The following is a 23,031-nucleotide window of genomic DNA, read 5'->3' on the forward strand; positions in this document are numbered from 1 at the left end:
TATCAATACAACACATCAGTTGGCAAACAATGTTAGAGTCAAGGCCAGAGATTCTGACCCCAGTCTGATAAGGATTCAGTCTGACTTAACATATTCACAGTGACTCTCCATTCGTCCTTACACTGCAAATAGATAGATTTAATGATAATACAATGTATTTTGGGCATTTTGCTACTGAATAATCTGGAAATGCTCTTTATCTCCATCAAGTCAGACAGAACCAATTCACTTCAATTCATTGGTGCTTTTCCTGCTCTCAGCAGCAGAGAAACAGGTGAGGTGCACCTTGAACAGGTTACCACTCCTTCATCTCTCCTTTAGGAAGACATAGAAACCAGATGAGATCACGATCTAACCACAGACCGGCTCGTCCATTTCCCTTTCTCTGCATGTGAGCAATTTGCCTTTATGACAAACGGAATCTTTCTCAGTGAGAGGTTGCCAGACTGCATTACTTACTTTCTGGTGTGGCTCGATTCTTCTAACTGATTCATGATTCCTTACGTCTGCAGAGGAGCGGCAATGCAAACAACGTAACAATATCAATCTTCACTGCAGTTGGTTACCTCTAAATGTCTTCTCTTTTCTCCCAAACTAACAATCAAAAATTGATAACGTGAAAGATTTCGATAGTTATGAGCTGCTGATGTTATGTTTCACTGCTTTGCTTTGACAACACATCCCTTTTTCCCTCTATCACATGTATTTAACATTGCTTAAGCCTGAGCGCTGCACATAACTCTACTTCAAGTACGAGCACATCGAGATTCAAACATGCACACAGTCTTTTCAATTAAGTCATTTTGAAGGTATTTGTCCTGCAATATGTTGTCTAGTGAGGCTTTGATTTAAGTTGTCAAGGCAGAAAAGGTCAAATAAGTCAAATTTTAGTATGTTTATAATAGTTGTAGTTACTTAAATGGACTGTAAATGCATAAAATGTTCTAAAATTACATTCTGGGATTAACTTTTCAATTTTGACTCGCTATTTGACGGGTTAAGCTTTTAATGCAGAAAGGCTTAGACAGTCTGCAGAATTCAAGGATTTCGGCTTCAAATGCAAAAGTCAAATACTTAACAAAAAGCAACACGCTGGAATGTTTGGGTGCAGGAAAGAAAACAGATTCAGATTCTGGTCACAACAAGTCAAGCAACAGACTTTTTCACCTGCATTGGAACAATCAGGTTTATCGCCTAGAGCAGAATCCTGCAAACTGGCTCTTTAGCCCATCTGTAGTGGCTCCATGAAACATTTCGAAAACTATACATGAATAAACATTTTATCTTACATTTAGGAAATTTACACACTAGTAATTTTCAAATAGACTCTTAACTTTTAAATAAAAATGGCTTTAAAATAGCTGGGGTGAAATGGGAGAAAGAGCTAAAACCACCATTCGTGAAGAAAAATGCAAAAAAAAATTAAAAAAATAAATAAAAGCTTAAAAAAATGTAAGTGATGAGAATTAACAAAAGAAAAAAACATGCATAACTGGAACAAAACTGTTTAAAAAGCTCAAATGTCAAAATTGAAAAATACAATGCTAAAAAATGCTTTCTGGCTCAATTTAAATGTGATTTGATGGAAAGTTTCAAAAATGGTCCTCTTGGTTATAAAGGTTGCAAACCCCTGCCCGAGAGGATATCTGTGATTAGGACAACAGGTTGAGTCAGGACTGTTGTATGAGGCCATGTTTCATATAGCTCAAGGTCACATGACTATATAAATGGGTCAGGTTAAAAAAAACAAAAAAAAACACAAAAACTGAGTCAAGAAGAACAGTACTTTTTTTTTCTTCCAAAATACAAAAATGTGATGATTTCATAGGATAGCAGTTAATAGGTCACCAAATGTACAAAGTGCCACTCAGTATAGAACAATTGCTTCCCACTATATCTCACCTCTTTGAACTCCGCTTCATGGGAAAACACTGAACTTCTGAAAACAAAGCGCATGACAACTCCTCCTCAGCCCCTTTGCCCCGGCTCCTGGCCTCACACATTATCATTGTGTGTGTGTGTGTGTGTGTGTGTGTGTGTGTGTGTGTGTGTGTGTCCCTCCCTCCCTCCCGAGTTTCCATCCCACCTGCAGCTCGGCTCAGTTTGACGCACGCAGGGTTCAGTCCGTTGGACCACCTCGGCATTCGCCGCATTGCGCGGCACTCTCAGATTATTTTTTCACGCGCACCGTGTTTAGCAACAAACACACACAGTCATGTGGATCCACTCGCTGCACACATTTACACACACACACACACACACACACAATAAATATATCAACTGCACCACATGTACAGTCATCACAAGTTTCAGTGTGACGTCCATCAACAACACTGGTGTCCCTGTGAGTCCAGGTAGCACAGACTGTACTCACTCACACACACACACACACACACACACACACACACACACACACACACACACACACACACACACACACACACACACACACACACACACACACACACACACACACACACACACACACACACACACACACACACACACACACACACTCCATGTTTCTGCTTGCAACAGTTTCACCAGAAATAATCTCATATATCATTAAAACAAGTAAAATCATCGCTTGAAGGCAAACATGATGATACACATTTGACCTGCGCGGGCACGACTCCAAGCGGCCATTGCAAAAGGAAATGGGACAGGTAAGGTGATCCATGGGAAAGTATCGCGTTGGACCGGGGTCACGTCTCTCAGGACGGCCAGTGCAGAGTACAGTCTTTGTCTGGTTGCAATAAAGTGCAACAGTTTGATTTCAACACACGAAAAGAAGGGAACGTTCACTAGCAAGGAGATAGCGGTGAGACACTTACCTCTGACATCGACTGCACATCGCCATTCAGTAGATTGAAATCATGGGGGGATAAATTAAAGGACATTATGCTGAAGGGCTGCAGACAAGGTAACAATGAACGTACTTAAGCATGTTTGTTTTAAAAGCAGTATTTACCCTCTAAAATCTGCATTTTTTCCCAGAATACACATGAGAAAACCACATTGCAACGTCCAACCATCCATCTACTTCATCAAACGTAACCAACTTGAGCGGAAGGCGGTGTACACCCCTGCACGAGTTTTCAGGTGATCACAAGTTGTTGTGCTTCAAACAAATATTCGAAAAAGCCGTGCCTACCATAAAGGTAAAGAACATTTTATCAACTGTTTTCTTTTCTCTCTCTCTCTCTCTCTCTCTCTCTCTCTCTCTCTCTCTCTCTCTCTCTCTCTCTCTCTCTCCATGTTTGTCAAAAGCAGTAAACCTTTCAAGCCGGTTGAAATTTACCAACACAACTTCAGCCTGTCTTATCTAATCTGCAATACACTGACACACATCGATTCGTCCTGCAGATTCACACCACGTGTGCAAACGCTCTGAACTTGACTGCAGAGTTGCCGAGGTCAGAGGCCGACAATCAGACGATCGACAGTGCAGATGGGGGAGCGTCCCGCTTTGAGGCGTGCGGGTAAACAAACAGTTGGAAGGTGGAGCGATAAGGCAACGTCGTACAATGACTTTGTAGCGTAACGACTGCTTGAGGCGGCGAAGGTGTGTGCCTTCATACCTGTGTGGGGTGTGTGTGTGTGTGTGTGTGTGTGTGTGTGTGTGTGTGTGTGTGTGTGTGTGTGTGTGTGGAGACTGTGTGTGTGCAAGGCCAAGAGTAAACATTGCAAATGTCTATAAGCCTCCTGCGATCCAGAGACTCCTGCCGGACACACAGATGAGCATTCAGACCAGTGGCGGAGTGTGTGTGTGTGTGTGTGTGTGTGTGTGTGTGTTTGGCATATGTGTGCTGCCGTCCAGACATCAGGGAATGTGTGCTCAGCTAAACTGGGAACATATACTGCACACTGCAGAAAAGGCTTCGCAAACACAAGCCTGAGCCGGAGAATCTTCGAAACCCTCCGGCAACAATCGGGCAATCTGAAACACGCCACATATAAAAAAATGTTGCCTTTTTGCTTTTTTTTTTTTTTTTTTATTATTATACCGTAAATAAGAATTCCTATGTGGCCTTTCATTCAGCACTCAAACTATATGTGTCTGCATGATCAAGTCAATATTTGCTGTGATGGTCAGTACAGAGAGGCGCTCGCTTTGATTTGGCACTGGGTTGCAGGAAAGTTGCCAGCGAGCACGAGTGACCGGAGATAGCGCAACTGCAAACACACGTTGGCCAAATATGTCGTTTCAGAGGAGGTGAAGGCGTTTGAAGTGGGGGGGGGGCTCTGTGTTTTTTTTTCAGGAAATCATTCAACAACTTATAAATACTTTTTCGACAACTGAACTTCAATAGCTCTGTGGATGGAGTACACCAGGGATCATTGTGAGGGCCACAACTAATGTCCTCACTCATTGCAGGAGGACCAAATTCTACATCTACTACAATTAGTGGGGATTATGGAAGCTAATTTAGTGGAAAACACTAGTCGTATTTCTCTCATTTTAATCAACATGCATGCATTTTATATTTTCTTTACCTTAAAAAAAAAAAATCATGCTTTAAGTGAGTTGACTAATTCCAATTGGTTTAAATGTGTTTAAAATGACCCCATCCCACCTTTAATTGTGAAACCAGTGCAAAGTATTGGGACATGGTCGCATGAAATCATGTCTGGTGTCGAACCGAGAAGGTCAAATATCCCATCCCTGCAAAATGAGCTTGAAATGTCATTTTTAAAATTGTACACTGTTATTGTAAGACATAAAAGCCAGCCTAGTACTACTGCGTTAGCTCATTGTGGGGATGAATCTATAAAAATGTACGTGCTGAAGGCTGCTGTGTCTTAAGAGGCCATAATTTGTCTCAAGAAAAGCCGTTGTTGAAAAGATTTCAATGCTTGATGCAAATTTGAACGGCTAGAAAAGACCTGATTGAATCAAGTGTTGCATTTTTAATAAAAAATTTAAGAGCAAAAAAAAAAAAACACATGACAGAGAGAGAGTGCATGCTTTTTTCTTTATTATTTCTTTTTTGCACCAGGAAGCTTTTGGAGTTGTTGTTTACAGATTATCATGCTGTTTGGCCCATTTCAGGTTAAATCAGACTCCATCTGCCCCCTTAACTACAACAAGTTTGACACTGCCATCATAGATTCTATATTATAGTTCACTTCATCAATAACTTTAAAACACAATGTAATACTTGTGAGCATGGGGATCCCGCTCGTCAGCCTATCAACCAATCTTTACTTCTGGAAAAGTTTTTTACGACTGTTAAGAACCCGACAAACAAATTCACCTTCTGTTCTCGCTCCAGCCAAGTTTGGAGAAGTCAAAGCTGGAATCTACCCCAGCTGACATTGGATGAAAGCCAAGATACACCACAGAAACACTGACAATCAAATCATTTTAGAGTCGCCGATTCACCGAATAAGCATGTTTTTTTTGTGTTTGTTTTTTTTTGTGCACAAGAAACACATGGATGCTCCACATAGAAAAAAATCCCAGGAAGATATTACCGGTAACCAGATTTACTGTGGGATGACAGCAAATATGGCACCCGACCATGAACACATAAATAAATAAATAAATATTACAGGAAAGGATAGTAGCATAAGATATACAGGCAAATATCACCAGAAACTTTTTTTTCTCCTATTGATTGACTTCTCACCACCACTGACTGAAATCACTTCAACTTCACTGAACCCTTAAAGGGGAATGGCAAGAAGTGCAAAGTGTAAGTTATCAAAAGCGTCATGTTTCTCTTTATATCACATAATATCAAAAAGAAGACATAAAATGTGTCTAAATTATTTCAGGATATACTGTATTTATTGTGATTCGACTGATTCAGTGTATCAGTCACATGGCCAACTGGTCTATCTATCTATCTATCTATCTATCTATCTGCTGCGTAAATTCTTTCAATGTTTTTATTTTCTTCTTTATATCAAACGATTATGTAATTGGATGAAGAAGAATAACCGGCACCAGCCACTGACTGTTAATGATAAAGGCTGTGGTCACATATAAATACAGGTTTTGTTTTGGTTTTTTTGGGTAAATCCCAACGTGCCATCTCTGAATCTCCTCTGAGGATCTTCATCATGGGATCCACTGGAGAGGCATGTGCGGCTGCTCTGTGTGCCTTGCGCGTCCCGCCCGGAGGGGCGGGGTGAAGAATGGGGTGAATGGCACGTTGAGGAAAGTGGGCGGGAACCTCTAAAAATTACTACATCCACCCTGACTGCCACCGTATCTTCTCAGTTTTCAAACAGATCCGAGCCAGGACTTGAAACGCTGGACTGATTTTCTCTCATCCAGAGGACTTTCTTTATCCATTAAAAAAAAAGATATTATCATATATATTCTTTTTTAATTCACTGCGTGAAGTTTCACCCAATAAAATAGTCGATCTGCGATGGCAAAGGGAGAAGGAGGTGAACAATACTCCAACGCCAGCTTATTGAACAAATCGGTCAGCTCGGATGGCATCAAGCTCGCGAGGACGGTGAGTTCATTCATTCATTTTGACGTCCGGCTGGAGGTGCGCGTCTCGCGCGTCTCCGAATCCGTTCAGCAGGTGGGATAATAAAGGCGGCTCGGACACGTTGGATCTCCACCGTTTGAATGAATGGGTCTCACCCGGCCAAGGCTGACATCTTTCTGGGAGGGTCGCCCTGAGTTCGGGCGCGCTCCGGTCAGATCAGGTGCGATTTATTAATGTTGCTCGAAAACGAATTAAATGCGTGAAACAATCGATTAATATGAACCGTCCCGTGTCTAACGCGGAAATCAATAAATCATCCCCCGTGCTCTGGAGAGCTTTTTTTCTTTTCTTTCTTTCTTTCTTCCTCCAATACGTGAGTCCCCCACGGCCGTGGAGATTCCTAAAATACTTCCGTTCAAATCGAGGCTTTTACGCAGTCAAATGAGCGAGTTTGCAGATGCTACCGAGCGGTGGTTTTGTTTGCTTTAGTTCCAAAGCTCTATTTGAACGTTTTTTGGTTTTTTTTTTAATAGAATGCAAGCTCTACTGACTCTAAACCCGGTGTAGGGTGTTGCCTCCTGCTTCATCCCTCATATCAGCTCATGTGCGGATCTGTGCGCTCTGGATAGGTGTGTTTCAGTGCTGCATTCAGGGACACGTCCGACCCACCCGATGAAGCACGAAAAAGATCTTTTTTTTTCTTTCCAAATCGATGTCTTGCAAATCAAACTGTTCCAAATTAATTTCTGCAAGAACAGCAATATAATGCAAATCACCCCCTTGTTTGTAAACTGACACTGTAGTGGTTGCATCACGCTGCACGCTTTTCTTTTGCGTTTTTCTTTAGGTTTTCGTGTGCAAAAAAAAAAAACACGAACTAAATCTTGACTCTATTTGCACTGCAATAAAGCGCGTCTGCTGCAAAAGGTGGAGTAGTTTTATTTTAACCAGTAACATTGAACGCAACAGGGAAGCACACTCCAAGCCGACGTGTCACATGCAGAAGGGACAGTTTCCTTATAATATCCCATCTAAAATTAGGTACTTTCATCTTGGTTTTTATTTATTTATTTATTTATAAGCATGCAGAGTTCTGCCGCTTGCACAAAAAACAAAACAAAAAAACAACGCATGTTTGATATCTGTCCAGATGCAAACGATTGTATGGTATCAGTTTACAGTAGTAACATATAATCACTGGCAGAACTGATAGCAGCCCGTGAAGAAGTATTGGGGGGGGGTTGTCACGTTTACATAACACAGCTGGACCTGTTCATAAAAGCCACACGTCACTCAGGGGGTAATTCAAATAAGATGGCATGATGAGGTTTTTTTTAAATGGCATGCTTTAAAGCTGAGTAATGATCATGACAAAAATAGAAGAAGACATTCCTCCGACTTGACCATAAAAACAGTCCATTCAGCACAGGGTATTGTTGAAACTAGGAAGGGCAGAGGTATGTAGAAACCACACCAATTCAGGTAGAACAGGTATAAGAGGATTATTGGAAGTGAGAAGAAAAGTTGAACTTGAGGTGTGTGTCTCACAGGGCAGGCTCAAGTGTGTTCCTCGATCATTGTATTTAACACCGTGGAGATCTGACCCCCCCCCCCCCCAAACATCAGATTACCTAACCGTTGACATGAAAGCCATTGTGTTTGTGATTGCCTCTGTGTTTCGATGGAGCAGGTTTCTAATTTCAACCAGAGAGAGCTTTTGTCACCTAAACAAAACGAGAGTTGGGTGTAACAACAGTGCCGTGGCTTTTTCATTCAGGTGCGCCCACAATGATGTCTTGTGTTGTGGTCTGATCCCAGATGAGATCCAGGCGACATACCAACACAAAAGAAGTGTTTTTTGTAGTTCCAGGTCGTGTCTGTAAGCTCACGGGACAGTAAAAGTCCTCATTCAGCAACATCGAGGCAAAAAAAAAAAAAAAAAAGGAATTCCTGGAGCGGCTAAAACCGAGGGCATGCTGATCTATTCTGCACTGAACACACAATCACCTGATTGGTCAGGAGGAGGGTGTTCATCTGGTCCAACCTGCAGCCATCGCTTTGTGTAGTAATCCGCTGCCAAGGTGGTGTCACCCTGGCTTTCTGGTGTGAGTGACACCGCAGTGTTGTCATGCCCTGGCACGGACCGCCACACGTTAATGTTGTCATTAGAAGGGCTGTAGAGGAGTCTGTGTGTTCAGGATGATACTCCATCGACGGTGCAGAAAAGTGAAAGGAATCATTTACAGATCCAAGGGTTTGCTCCCTGACTGCTGCCAAACACGCTGTGGTTAGCTTTCTGCCTGCTCAACTCCCGAGCTGCTGAGCTGCACCGTCGTAATGACAATTTGGGCCACATTCCTTGTGAGGGACTGAGAAATGAGTCGTAATCGGACTAGTTGGAAAGAGGCAAGTGTTGCAGATTAAAGGGTTCAGACGGAAACTGAGAAAGTTGCCTATTTATAAGCCGGAGAACTCTAAACGTGTGTGCTGCAGCGCTGCAGTCGCCCTGTTAGGCTTAAGCGTCTGTCGTCGACTCTGCAGAATTGACCCCTCCTATAATTACAAGGGCTCGGCCCTGCCACAACCTGAAAGGCTGGCAGACAGCTGCACACTTAAAATCAAGTTTCGTGTGTGTGTGTGTGATTGCTGCCATTGATTTTCTTTTTTCTTTTTTTTTTTTTACAGCATGAGCACAGGAACAGGTTGTCGATATGCAACAAGATATGCTACGCCATTGGTGGAGCACCCTACCAGATGACCGGATGTGCCCTGGGCTTCTTCCTGCAGATCTATCTACTGGATGTCGCTCAGGTGGGTGTTTTTTTTTTTTTTTTTTTATATAAAGGTAATCACTAAATTCCTTCAGCAATCTTCTACACATGATCAACCTGCGGAAAACAAATCTCATAATAAACGCTTGGACGTATTGCCATCTTATGAGTTGGCCATATTCACACTGATGGGCCGTTATTATTCCACATTAGTTAATTGTTGCTGAAAAATTGGGGCTTTTGACACAGTTCCGATTCATGTTTGAGTCAAGCAAGTGTATGAGCATGACTGTGCACTGCAGAGGTAATTATGAAATGTTGCTGCACACCCTGCCACCCACGCTACTGCACCACACAAAAGGTCGCTTGAGGGTAAGGACTGGTACACGACTGGTCCCATGCCCTCGAACCACCACCACTGTAAGGGCGTACAGGACATTGTGAATGCCACTGCTTATGAACAATAGGAATTATTGTCCTGGGAAAAAAGTTTCAGCGATATTTCAATGGTTGATTCAGTGGTGACGCTGCTGTATCAGGATGGCTTACAGGGGACTTGTTTCGGGGGGGGGCAGTGTGACTGCGGAGGGGCTCGCTTTAATGGGCTCCGACACTAATCTGATGTTTAAGGCCACGGCGGCATGAAAGTCAGAGGCTTCCTGGGGGTTCGGCTTTGTTCGGCCCCCGACATTGTTGATTAATAGTCTATTGGGTGACACAGCATGGTTGTACAGTCAGGAATGGAGCATTCATCGCGCCTGGACTCCACTCAAGCTACATAAATGAAGAGCAGACGGGTTCGGCTGCCAAGTGGCACCTCCAGAGTTTGGCCGGATTCTTGTTGCGGGCTGCCCTTTCACGACTGTCACCGGAGAGCACATTCAGCATCCCTCACTCACCCATGTTTAATGTCTCGTCTGAAAGCTTCACTGTACCGTGACAGCAGATCTTAATCCTCCCATTGTCCACTTTTACAGCTGGATCCTTTCTATGCCTCCATCATCTTGTTCGTTGGCCGAGCTTGGGACGCCGTAACCGACCCCACAGTCGGGTTCCTTGTCTCCCGAAGCCCTTGGACACGATTTGGACGGATGCTGCCCTGGTACGTGTCACTCCCGACAAGTCTACATGTTTGTTTTTATTCCCTCCCTCGAGTCCCTCGTTGGGTCTCTGCCGAATTGTGACCGTGTTGATAAACTTCAATTACGTAAGCCAAGCATTTGTGACACATTTCCTGCTGAAATTCCTCAATGGCTGAGCGCTCTGATCAGCTGCAGTGAGTCAGAGCTCCCAGTGGAAGTTTTCCAACTGTGCACAGGACAGTGTGTGTGTGTGTGATTGTTCAGGGGGCGGGGCCTCTGTGCATCAGGAGAGCCAGCATCATCTCCTGCGAGGGTTTGCTGTGGGTCAGGCTGATGCAACTTTCTCATATCTCGCACAGCTGGCCTGCGCTCATGAGAGCTCCTATTGGTGAACCTTCCTTCAAATGGTGACGTGTCCGCACGCTACAGAATAATGCTCTGAATACTGGGCTGAGGTGGAAACGGCGATGAAATCAGGAGCGGTGGAGCCACCTTTTATTGTACATTTCAGTACTGGCATCTGTCTGTAGGAATTCCTGCTACTCGAAGTAGAGCTCAGTTTCAGCTGAACTCTTTAGTTGGAGATACACACACAAAAAAAAAGAAATCCACCTTATTGTAGTTTGATTTGCTTTTGCATCTGCGTGTGCTACGGACAGGCTGAGAGAGTGGGAGGCCCTTGACGCTTAGGTTTTTTTTTTTTTTTTTCCACAGAAAAGCTCGCTTGACCCTTTTAATTTTTTTTTCCCTTTTGAATTTTGCACCACCTTCCCCCGCATACTACCATCTCTAAAACATCCTACACGGGTTCATCTCACGCGTTGCCTGTGAATATTGCACGGCCTTTGAGCTGGGGCTGCTGCATTGTCAAGAAGTGTTGGACCCCACTTGATCTTTGCGTTCGGGGAGCGTATAGATCACGCGGTTATGTCAGAGTACGTCGGTGTAGGGTGTCGGGAGGGCTGCCAGTTTTAGCAGAGGTTGCCTGCGTCCTGTCATCGCACAAGATGTCTCGACGCTACTGTCCCCTCAGTACATTGAGTACTTGCAGTGTGATCAAGATAGAAATGGGCGAGTGGAAGAGACGACTTCAGGACCTCTTATATAATGAGTAGGACAGAGGGCTATAGGCCTGGGTGGTGCTACTCCCTTGATTACTAGATTAAAAGTCCCCCAAGCTGCTTATTAATTGCAGCAGAAGGTGCGCACGTGGGAGATGTACCTCGCCGTGAAAAGGCTCCAGTGTGATTTCCCATCTCGGCGCCATGTGTTAACGTTTCCTCTGGTGTGCGCATCTCCTGGATACCTGCATAATTGATACAAGCCACCAACAAGACGGTGGTGAGCTGAGTGAAAAACCATTAAAATATGAGTAACGACTCATAAAGTAGCCACTATGAACACCAATTTTAAATTTAGAGTAAAAAAAAAAAAAATACAATTTCAGGTTACTTTAATTTTTTGCCAACTCTGCTATGAAGTAACAGTTGCTTTTCAGCCAGCGCCGAGATGCTGAGTATCGAATCCCAGAAAGTGGGTCACACAGGATGCTGCACGTTGGATGCATCTCACATTTGTCTTAAGAGACGGGGCTTGGGCCGGAGGGGAGAAGGAAAGGATGCAGGAATGACCGGCATGTTCGGTCACATTGGGCTCAGGGCCGCTCGTATAAGACGCGAGCAGATGAGCAGCCGTGCACGAAGGCGGCGGGGAAGGAAGCTGGACAAAGGCTGTCAAGGCTGCTTCTTCTTAAAAGCTCTGTGTTTCGGCGGTGGGGGGAGGGTAGCTGGAGTCAGGCTGGCCTCTCATTGGCAGACGTGACAACACACCACTCGTCTGAGCCAATGAGGCTGCAGCTCGCGCCAGCGAACGGCCCCGTTCGGATTTTTAAAGTGTGGCTGAGGAATTCAGGAGGTTACTGCAGTTCAGGTTGCAATGGGTGTCACTGTTGCAGCAGTTACAAGGCGGAGGTTGTAGAATTTGTGGTATTTCTCAAAGAAGTTAAAAATATGCAGAACATTGAAGCAGATCATGTAAGACATGATTTAATATACTGTTTTTATTTTCACACCATGAACTCGGTTGAGTTCATTCTGGTTCCGAGAAGCTGCAGAACCAGAATGATTGGTAATGCTTTATTATACTACCCCCCCCCCCCCCCCCCCCAACACAAAAAAATGTATGAGAACAAGTTCTCTGCTGAGAGCTAACACTTATTGAATTAAGTCCCTCAGATGAAGTCACCGCTCTCTAGTCAGCACAGCTATTTCTGATTTAAATATGATAGCAGAGCTCGCATGGCTCTCGCTGTCACTGCGGCTCATCAACAGCATATTAAAGTTCAATCCCCGGCTGAGAAAGTCATCCTGAATAAAGGGGGGGGGGGGGGGCCTGCAGAGTTTCTGTGGCTCTCTACAGCAATTGAATTAAAAGCATTGCTGTTGAGGTCAGCTGATTAGCTGAGCCTAATGTGACATGTGTTCCCGTCTTGTGGTACGGGTGAAAATGGCATCACTAATGCACATTCGTAAGTGTCTCGTCATCCCCTGATTGAACACCCGCTTTAACTTGCCCACCATTCCTGCACACGCCCACTCTTGATTTCACTGGAGTGTATGGGTTCGTCACGGGACAATCACGAGAGCGCCTGCTCCTCCACACTCACTGTGGGTCAGTGTTTCACTGGAAATGAGCTGAAGTTGATGGGCAGCTGAACGGAGCCTGCATTGCCGTATCTTTATCAGTGATGTGTGCATGATTCATATCCTGTCCGGTAAGGATTCAGCAAATCCCGGAGGGATGGACGAGTTAAGCAGGATACTCTGTGTCTGCTTCCGTTTCCACATCCCACACAGGCGTGGCTCCTCTTACCACCTCGCATCTGATTGGAGAGTCTGTCTGACCATCGGATAATGGCAGGAAGTGAGGAAAGCAGTTTTCCTATCATGCAATTCCTGCTCTTTTCTTTTTTCGTCTTCTTTCCTCCTCATGACATCAATTCACAGAATATGAACTGACCTCACTGAGCATTATCTGAGTAATTAGAGGTGCCCAGGACAAAAGGTGCACAGCAAAATGTAGTTCTTACTCAACAAGCCGTTACTCCAGATTCCTCAGAGGTGTATACTTTCGTTCACGTCAGATCTCGCCATACTTGAAGTTGAACTGGTTTCTTTTAGCAAAGGGAGCAATGTTCCGCACTGGATGATGAGAACGGCACGTGAAGCGCGGCTCTGGAAGAGCCGGCGCAAACTGAATGAAAGACTCTCCTCAATTTGTTATGTAATGTGAGGCCCACGTCTGCATAAAGAACGAAAACCGTTTAGACCATTTCACGGTTAACTGAAATCACGTTCCATCCACTGATGTTGTTGTTGTTGTTGTGTCTCCCCCCCCCCCCTCCCTACTTCCCCTCCCTCGTGCCCATCCTCTCCATCTGCAGGATCCTGTTCTCGACCCCTCTGGCTGTGCTTTCCTATTTCCTCATATGGTACGTCCCCCCCTTTGAGGACAGCAAAGTCATCTGGTACCTTTTCTTCTACTGCCTCTTCCAGACCCTTCAGACGGTGAGTGCCGCACTTGTGCGCACAAGATTATACAAGTTGTTCCATCTGTGCAACACAGTTGGCTGTATTCAAACATTTACAGCTTCTGCCCTCCTTCAGCATCTTTATACCGATCATAAAAGTGAAAGTCATCATTAGGACTACTCTGACTCCTCCTCTTAATCTGATAAGTCCCCCAAAAAATAAAATAAAAGAGGGGCAATCGTTTTCCCAATATTTAAGGACTTTTTTAATGCTTTGATTCCTGCTCGAAACAGGAAAACCTGGATCCACTAAGAGTAAAGTCAACACCGAGGTTTTTCAGTGGAATTGTACGTGTCAGCATTCACTAGTTTATCAGCGCATTGATAATCTGATAAAAGCTCAATTAAAAAAAATAAAATAAAAAATACTGGAACCAGCCCAAAGAAGATGCAAGACATTACGAGGAGTGGTTTTGTAACGTGACCAGAAATAGTTTGAAAAGGATCGGCAGTGCTCAGGAGTTGTATCATATTCCTCCAACACGTCTATATCATCTCGAAAATATCAATACTTTAAAGATCAATTCACTATTTTACAACTGTAATTTCGTCGAGACATGGGAAGGCCTTTCTGGAGATCAATAATTTCCCCAAAATGCTATTTATTTGTCTATAATATTGTTTGCTGCCTCAAAAACCTCACTCTTTTTTTTGTTTCCCACAGTGCTTCCATGTACCGTACTCTGCCCTCACGATGTTCATCAGCTCTGAGCAGAAAGAGAGAGACTCTGCCACTGCTTACAGTGAGTGAAACGGCAAAAAAAAAATCTAAACAGACTTCAAATGAAACTCCCGATAAACCTCATTACTTAAACTCTCTGATGGCTCTCGTCAGGGATGACGGTGGAGGTTTTGGGAACTCTGGTGGGTACGGCCATCCAGGGCCAGATTGTGGGCATGGCGAACGCCCCCTGCCTCCCAGGACCCGCGGACCTCGTGGCGGATCTGAGCAACTCCTCGGCGGGACTGAATGTGTCGGAACACGTCATTTCCCTGGATCACACGGTAAACGCTCCAACAGTCACGAGTTTAACGGCAGACGCTCAATGCATCTCTCTGTTTATGTTTGCGTTATTGCACAAAGCCAGTTGAAATTAAGTTATGAAGTTGGTGTATTTTTAACCATGTGCTCCCCCCCCCCCCCCAACAGAAAACAGCCTACATGATTGCATCTGGCATCATCTGCATGATCTACGTTCTCTGTGCTATTGTGCTGTTCTTTGGTGTCCGAGAACAAAAAGGTGAGGGTCTCAACTGCCTTGTCTTTCCTTCAGCTCATTTGGTGGCTCAGATGGTGGAATATGTCGTCATGTAAACCTGCGATGAGCAGCTGTAAAATATGTATGTAAATGTGAAGTACACCGAGCCTGCTCAAAGCAGTGACGTTCACCTACTGTGGGATCTGTCGGGCCCTCTATTTTAAAGCTGCATTCCAAGTATCCAGTTAGTTCTGAAGCGTCTTTCTCTTGTCCAGTGAAAATACTGGGTTATAGCTGCAGGCTGTGGTTTGACTACCGGCTCTGGTTAAATGTGAAGTCTTGTGACTTGTCCTGGGACTAATTAGCTCGTCCAGCAAAGGACGGGCTGCATGTAAAAAAAAAAAAAAAAAAAAAAAAAAAAAGTGAACTTGGGGAATCGGGAAAGATCAGAGGATATCAAATGATCTGGGAACGTCTTGAAGCAGATTTAATTTGGTGTCTTTGCTCATTGCTTTCAGAGTCCTGCCATCCCAGGTCAGAGCCCATGTCGTTCTTCCAAGGGATTAAACTGGTGATGGGACACGGACCTTATGCCAAATTAGTCATGGTGTTCTTATTTACATCTCTGGCTTTTATGGTATGTGTGAGCCAATGACACACACACACACACACACTCACACTCACACTCACACTCACACTCACACTCACACTCACACTCACACTCTCACACGCACATAATTTATGACGTAGTTATACCGAGTTAATGTAGAGGATATAAGTGACTGTGTCTCAACTATGTTTAATGTGTGGCGTCTCCTCTGGTCTGAGTTTACTTGGCATGCTGAGAGTCTTGGCCCCCGGGTGTGTTTGTGTGTTTGGCTCCATTGGTAACATTTGACTAAAGGGGCCTCTGTGTTTTCATCCCCGCAGCTCCTGGAGGGAAACTTCGCTCTGTTCTGCAGCTCCACGCTGGGTTTCAGGAACGACTTCCAGAATATTCTGCTGGTCATCATGGTGAGTGTGGTTTTTTTTGGTTTCCTAGAGTGGCCCGTTTGTGTAGAAAATCTCAAGACACTAGGTTTGACTGTAGACAAAAGCTTCCCCTCTTAAGACGAGTGCATAAATTCGGTCTCCTGTTACAAGGCCACTGTACTGGGACACAATGTGAGGCTCCCAGCTGACAGGTTCTGTGATGTGTGTCCACTCTGAATGCCATCGCATTCCCACACATGGCCGAGAAGACACATTTGTTTTGCTTTTCTCACCATGGCTTCCTTATCAGCATTAAACCCAAATAATCCATAAATGTGACACACACACAGACACACACACCACCACGGGGAAACTGTAGAGGGTGAGAAAGTACAGGTTAGTGAGGGTGAAAAGATTACAAGCTTTGAGCCTTTACTTTATGGAAAGGATTACAAAGTCAAGGCAGTGACCTTCTTCTTTAATAAAACTGCAGGTATTTAGTAAAATGATTTTTTTTTTTTTTTTTAATGTTTTAGGGGCTTTCACAGAGACTTCTGAAGATTTCCACTAACGGATCCTAATCCTCACCTTCCGTAATGCGATGACATGTCGGCGTTATCAGATCTTATTGGCCTTAATAAAGTTGAACAAATTGAAAGGACAGGTATTACATAAAGCGTCGGACCGGCTGCCAGTGGCCGGACCGACACGGGGAAGGTCGAATATAATGAAACCCTGTGAGAGAGCAGTGGGGAGTTCGTTAAAGTGAAACAAACACAAAGAGTCTTGTGTGCCGCTCATGTGAGGCACGTTGCAGAGAGCATGCTGCACTCGGTGCTTTGTTCTCCAGGCTTGTTGTGCAGCATGTGCGCTCATTTTTAAAGGACCAGGCAGTGTTTACAATCAGAGGGAGTCTCCTTGTGCCCCTCAGTTTAATTTGGCTGGAATATACCTGTGTGGGAGTTGAATAAGGCAGGTTTTATGAGGTCTGTTCAGAAGATAAACCCTAATTTGTTTATATCAACTATTGCGGATGATAAAGCTCAAACAGCTGAGCTTGTTCTCTGAGTGATAAGACTGGTGTGACGATATCAAGACCTTGAACTTTCAGCTGCGAAAAAGGTGGACAAACACTGTTACACAGTGGTTTTGTGTTGCTTTTCCACCTTGGTCAAATATGGGAAGGGTCAGAGGCCAAACCGATCGGACCCCCAGAGAGTCGGGCGATTTCCTCTGGAATTCTCCGTCACATCCAGCTCAGTTTTGTTTTGAGAAGCGCCCTTGAAGCCATATTGCCTTCCATTGTCACTGTTTGGTTTGGTAGATGAGATGAGGTATTCTGCAGCACCACCCCTCTGGTGCAATTGATCGCTGAAGTGGTTTGAGAATGCATCCAATATTCCATCCTCGTTTTCTGTTATGTAATGAGGATATTTGTCACTTTTTCCCCTGCACAGTCACATTCATCTGCAATAGAGGTGCTTTTGTGGGATTTACGGAAACCTATTTGAGTTTTTGGCCTAAAAAAAGAAAAAGAAATGGTCCAGTTAACAAAACTCTAACTGTCCCCCTCCCCTACTTGCAGCTCTCAGCGACTCTGACCATCCCGTTCTGGCAGTGGTTTCTCACACGCTTTGGAAAAAAGACGGCCGTTTACACTGGCACCTTGGTAAGTCTCGGTTTGCTCGCCTCATGAAACCCATGCATCCCTGACAGGAACTCGGTATTCTATCTTTACCGTGATGTTTCCTTTTCCTCCAGTCTGTGGTTCCCTTCATGATCCTTGTGGTGTGCGTAAAGAGCAACCTGATCGTCACCTACATCGTGTCCTTCGCTGCCGGGGTCGGCGTGGCCGCAGCTTTCCTGCTCCCCTGGCAAGTCCCACTGTCGTTTATCTGGCGGCGTTTATTAAAATGTCTTATTTCAACCACATCGGATGAGCGACGAAAACCACAACGTGTATGTATCCTCAGGTCTATGCTTCCCGATGTCGTTGACGACTTCCAAGTGCAGAACCCGGAATCCACGGGCCACGAAGCCCTCTTCTATTCCTTCTACGTCTTCTTCACCAAGTTTGCCTCCGGAGTTTCCCTCGGCATCTCCACCCTGAGTTTAGAGTGAGTCCTCACGCAAAGTGCCTTTTAAGATCGCTGGGTCTTTTCTTGCAATGCACCGGGTCAGAACGGTAAAAAAAAAAAAAAATGAGAAGGAAAAGCCCAAGTGGGGCTTAGTAAAATCTCTTCACACGTAAATCCCACATCAAAGCAAAGAAATCCTTTCACTTTTATTAGATTAAGTACAGTAAGACTGGCACTGCAAGCAGGCATCACAAGACTGACTACAGGAGCAATGACTTTTTGAGCCGCAACTTCTTCTTCTTTCTTTTTTTTTTTCCACACCTGTTATGGCCAGATTTCCGTGAGCTGCAATCATCGGTTATTGAGGATATTGATTTGGTGTGCACGATAATCTCGCACAGCAGGAAATCTCAACAGAGTCGTTCCGTTTCCAGCTTTGCAGGATACATCAGCCGAGGCTGCTCTCAGCCGAAGGAAGTGGACCTGACCTTGAAGCTGCTGGTTTCGGCCGCCCCCGTGGCTCTCATCATAATCGGCCTGAGCATATTGTACTCGTACCCCATCGACGAGGAGAGGAGGCAAGGCAACCGAAAGCTCTTACAAGAACAGAGGTAATGGCCTAAAACACGTCGCTGTCCGGTGTCCGAGTGATTCCCTGAAGTCTAACTGAGGTTGGTTTTGTTGCCGTGCAGGGACAACGAGGCAGACTCGGAAACGGACTCCACAGAGCTCGCCAACATGGTCTAGCGCGTTCTTACGAGACCCACGGACCAATCGGGGTGATCGACTGGCACTTTTGCACTGGGTGGGACCAAAACAGACCTGGGGCCCGTCGGATCGAACACACACACACACACACGCCGTCAAACCGCCTTGTCCGGTTACACTGCTGCTCTACCACCTACGAAACTTGATCCAAGTGTAGTGGGGCCTCTGCGTAGGTCCTTTCTGAAGACAAACATCCTCCCCTCTGCATTTCGTGATGTCCTCCCGGCACGATGGTCCCCGCGTTCAGTCAGATCTTCAAAAGCCTTACTTTTTTGTACTACCTTTTTTGAGCGCTTGTCGTTCTCCGTTAAAATTGCACAAAATCATGAAATGTGTTGGGAGGGGAGTGTGTTTTGTCGCCAAAATCGGTGCTACTCGCTGGAGCTGAGCAGTTTCTACCTTTTTGTACATAACACATCGAGCATTAATGACCTTGGTGCACTGCGCTTAAAAACTAACAAACAAAATTTAAAAAATTACTCTTCTGTTCTGAGACGTAAACATTGTGAGAAACTTGAACAGCCTTAATGATTTCTCCCCACTTCGGGGTTAAAGAAGAGCCAGAACCGGCTGAGTGAAACAAGCCTCTGTCACTTGAGTCATTGACTTGGTGTGTGTTACTGTGCATCTTTAAATGTCTTTTTTTTTTTTTTCCTTTTGCAACTTCTCCTCATAGTTTACAGAAAGCAGTCAGTCAATCAGCCTCCTCTCATTTCTCATCGCGCAGGCTCCCTCTTTACACGGAGCCACACTAATGTAATGTTGGAACTCGAACATTTGAGCCTTTCGGGGCTCGTTTTCTGTTCCTCGCCATCGTTCTGAAACCACTACAAGAGAAATGGCCTGTATCATACAGCTATTGCCTTCTCTATTTTATTTATAGAGCAGCTACTGATGACTGAGAGATGGCCGTACCTCTAAACGCTTTATTTACTTTAACACTGTGCAAAACGGCCGGTACTAATTTAGAGAGATCAACGTTTAAATATTTATTAGTTCGGATTTTACTGTCAATCGGTTCCTGCTTTTCAGTAAAAAAAGAAAACAAAGGTCATGCGTCCTGCAGTATTTAACTATTTAATGCCTGTAAGGTTGTTCCAACTGAACTAAAAGTTTAAAAAGTGATCAAATCGGGTGGGAGTTGATTTTTTTTTTTTTGTTTTTTTTTTTAACATTCATGCGCCTTTTAATGCATGTTGCTGTTTTTGCATTTGAAAAGACCATATTAAAAAAAAAAATAAATAAATAAGGGAAGCACATAATTGTGGGGTGGTAGCTGAGAAGATGGAGAGGTGTTGTTGCGTGTTTGGAATGTTTTCATTGTATGCATGTGTGTGTGTGTCTGTTGAAGAAACATCTGGAATATTTAGTGATCATCTCAATCCCTGCCATGAGGATTTACAGATTTCATATCTGTTGATATGGAAACGTGTACATGCAGTTTCATATGTTATACATACGGTTACATCTTCGACATGTTGTCTCTTGACAACCGAGTTGCTGATGTGAAAATGTTTATTTTGTTCACTTATAATTATTATTATTTTTTTCCTTGACGTCCCTGGAAGAGGATAACGTGTCAACAACACGGTGTAGTTTGTTTTCCCTCCATCCTCACTAATCCTGTTGTAATGGTTGTACATCCTGTAAATGTCAAATCTTCTTTTATTTCGCTGGTGTATTGTCTGGGGCTGTAGCCAAATGTGTGAGCTTTAAATCCCACGGGGACACACAGAAGCCTTGTGTACATGCCTCCTGTTCATATGTATATATATTGTAAATGTGAAAACGTGTAAATACCTTTGATATTTGTGGCTGCAAGTGAAATGAACCCTGTACTATGTACACTGTGCTGTAGTTATTTAAGTAAAACAAGCAAACATTGAGATGGAAAAGATATGGTTAATAAATACTAATAGGTGTACTGTGAGCAAGTTGTCAACACTTTTTTTTGGAAACTTTCTATCCCTGTGTTACTCTATTACACATAAAAGTATTGTCAAGAAACACTAATAGAATAGCTTTCATTTTAGCACCCTACAAAGAATTATTATATTATATTATATTATTATAGTATTGTCTTTCATGCATAAAACATAATCCATTTATCTTCTATATGTAATTCAGACTCAAAGAGTATAATCCAAAACATTAAAATAAAGATTGGAGTTTAGAAGTAATAAAACAGAAGGCTTGAAACTCTTTCAACCTGAAATTTATTTTTTGGGACTCCACACAGAAAGGCACATTCAAAGCTCCTCATTTTGAGGCTGGAGCAGTAACAACTCTACCGGGTGTGGCTCAAGCCTTAATTCTTTCCTTGAAAATTAGAGGCACTGAATCCCCCACAGTCCCCCACAGTACTGGAACATTTGCATTTTTAAAGTGATTTATTCAAGTATAGACTGATTTTGCGGAGGGAGATCCTCCACTGCAGTATACTATAAACAAATGTAAACAAAAGGTCAGTCGTGGTGGAACATTGATGGCAAATTGGAAGTTGGTTTAAAAAAAAAAAAAGGTTTGTACATTGAAGAAAGGAAAAGGAAGAATTCTGGAGTAGAAATATGAAGAGTAGCAGTTCTTTTGGCATAGGTGTGTTCGTGCTATCCACAGAGGAAGTCTCTTGCTTCTCTGGAATTTAATCTTTTTTTTTTTGTTAACTCTCCCTATCATTATGACTATATTTTCCAATTTTCTGACCTAATGAAAGGTTGTTGTTTCACCAGTTGTCAACCAAAGCTTTTGTTAATGTGAGCTGCTTCCATCTAGTGTTGGAGGCTTTGAATTGCTGGAAAACGTGAATATAAGGTCGAAATGTTGCAAATAAAATCCTTGTGCTTTGACATAAACTATTGTGAAATGATAGGATCATTTTACATCATTTTACATCTAATTCAGATACAAGAGTCACATTTGGTTCCATCAATATTTTTGTCACAGTTCTGGAGGCGATATCTTGGTTAATTAAACAAACGCTGGTCACTCACATCAGTCACTAAAAGTGTACTGTTGGTCTGTCCTTTATTTCATTCAGGAAAATATTGTCAGTCAATGTTGTGTATTCTTTGCTATTCTACTTGTTTTTATAATTAATATATGGAAATTCAAGAAATTCTAAAATTGTATATGTTCATTAAGCAAATCACGGTTAAACTTACCACAAACTAAAATCACTTTATCTTTCTGCCTATTGCACAATTCAGATATTTTCTTATTGAACTGATCAAAAAGTGGCAAATAAGCTATAATCAAAACCTTTAAATGTGAAAGGAAACGTTTATCAATTCCTGACTAGTTTCATCTTTTGGACACTGGAGGGCAGCGGAAGTCAAATTAAAATAAGGAATACCCCCCCCCCCCCAAAAAAAAAAAAACAAAACAAAAAAAAACAAACTTCACACAGCAGTTAACAATCATTCCGAGGTGATAACTTTATGTCCTTCAATACGTTTCCATGTAAAGGTCCATTTCAGGGGCTGCACACGAGTGAAGTGGTTTAAACTCTAGACTCACAACAATAACATTTTGAGTTTGAGTCCCAACTTGAAACCTTTCTGCATGAAGCTTGCAAGAACTTTTCCCCTCAGAGTTTTCCCTGGACAGTTTGGTTTCCTCTTTCAGTCCAGAAACACATCTCTAAAGATATTTGGTGACTCTGAGATGGACCATATGTGCAAGACTAAATAAATCCTGCTGCTGTTGTGGCTCTATGAATCAATCAATCAATCAATCAATCACTTTGATAATTGATCATTCACTTTAATCAATCAGTCACTGTCATAAATAATACAGCAAAACTCCATTGAAGCAACACAACCCAGCATAATATGTTATAGTCAGAAAATGGGAAAAAAAAGTGCATTTGTGTTAAATGGAATAAACACCCTAAATATTACTACTACTACTACTACTACTACTACTAATAATAATACACTAAACAAGTATAGTGCTTTTTAAGGGCACTCAAATACATTTGCATAAAGAAACACACACACAAACTCTGTTTGATGAAAAGTTTGTAGAAAAGCTTGTTTAATATGACATTAGCCTCAATATAAAATCTTAAAATGGACACATTTTTATCATACAGGAAGGTTTTTATTTATGTTCATGAAAT

General features: G+C 43.2%; 1 protein-coding gene across 1 annotated transcript; it reads left to right on the top strand.

The window, feature by feature from the left end:
* Positions 1-6,242: 6,242 nt before the first annotated feature.
* Positions 6,243-20,824, top strand: mfsd2ab (MFSD2 lysolipid transporter A, lysophospholipid b). The gene is made up of 14 exons (XM_080516535.1): positions 6,243-6,473; positions 9,138-9,263; positions 10,201-10,325; positions 13,748-13,871; positions 14,559-14,637; positions 14,730-14,899; positions 15,045-15,135; positions 15,612-15,730; positions 16,024-16,107; positions 17,651-17,734; positions 17,827-17,939; positions 18,039-18,182; positions 18,578-18,754; positions 18,836-20,824. The coding sequence occupies exons 1-14, from the start codon at positions 6,384-6,386 to the stop codon at positions 18,888-18,890; spliced, it is 1,581 nt and encodes a 526-aa protein (XP_080372661.1). The 5' UTR covers positions 6,243-6,383; the 3' UTR covers positions 18,891-20,824.
* The last annotated feature ends 2,207 nt before the right edge of the window (positions 20,825-23,031 follow it).

Source organism: Blennius ocellaris, assembly GCF_963422515.1.
Source record: "Blennius ocellaris genome assembly, chromosome: 20".
NCBI classification, from domain to species: Eukaryota; Metazoa; Chordata; class Actinopteri; order Blenniiformes; family Blenniidae; genus Blennius; species Blennius ocellaris.

Coding starts and splice junctions, on each gene's coding strand:
- mfsd2ab (XM_080516535.1), top strand. CDS start 6,384: ATGGCAAAGGGAGAAGGAGGTGAACAATACTCCAACGCCAGCTTATTG. Junction 15,136..15,611: donor TGGTGTCCGAGAACAAAAAG/GTGAGGGTCTCA, acceptor CATTGCTTTCAG/AGTCCTGCCATCCCAGGTCA. Junction 17,735..17,826: donor CCGTTTACACTGGCACCTTG/GTAAGTCTCGGT, acceptor CTTTTCCTCCAG/TCTGTGGTTCCCTTCATGAT.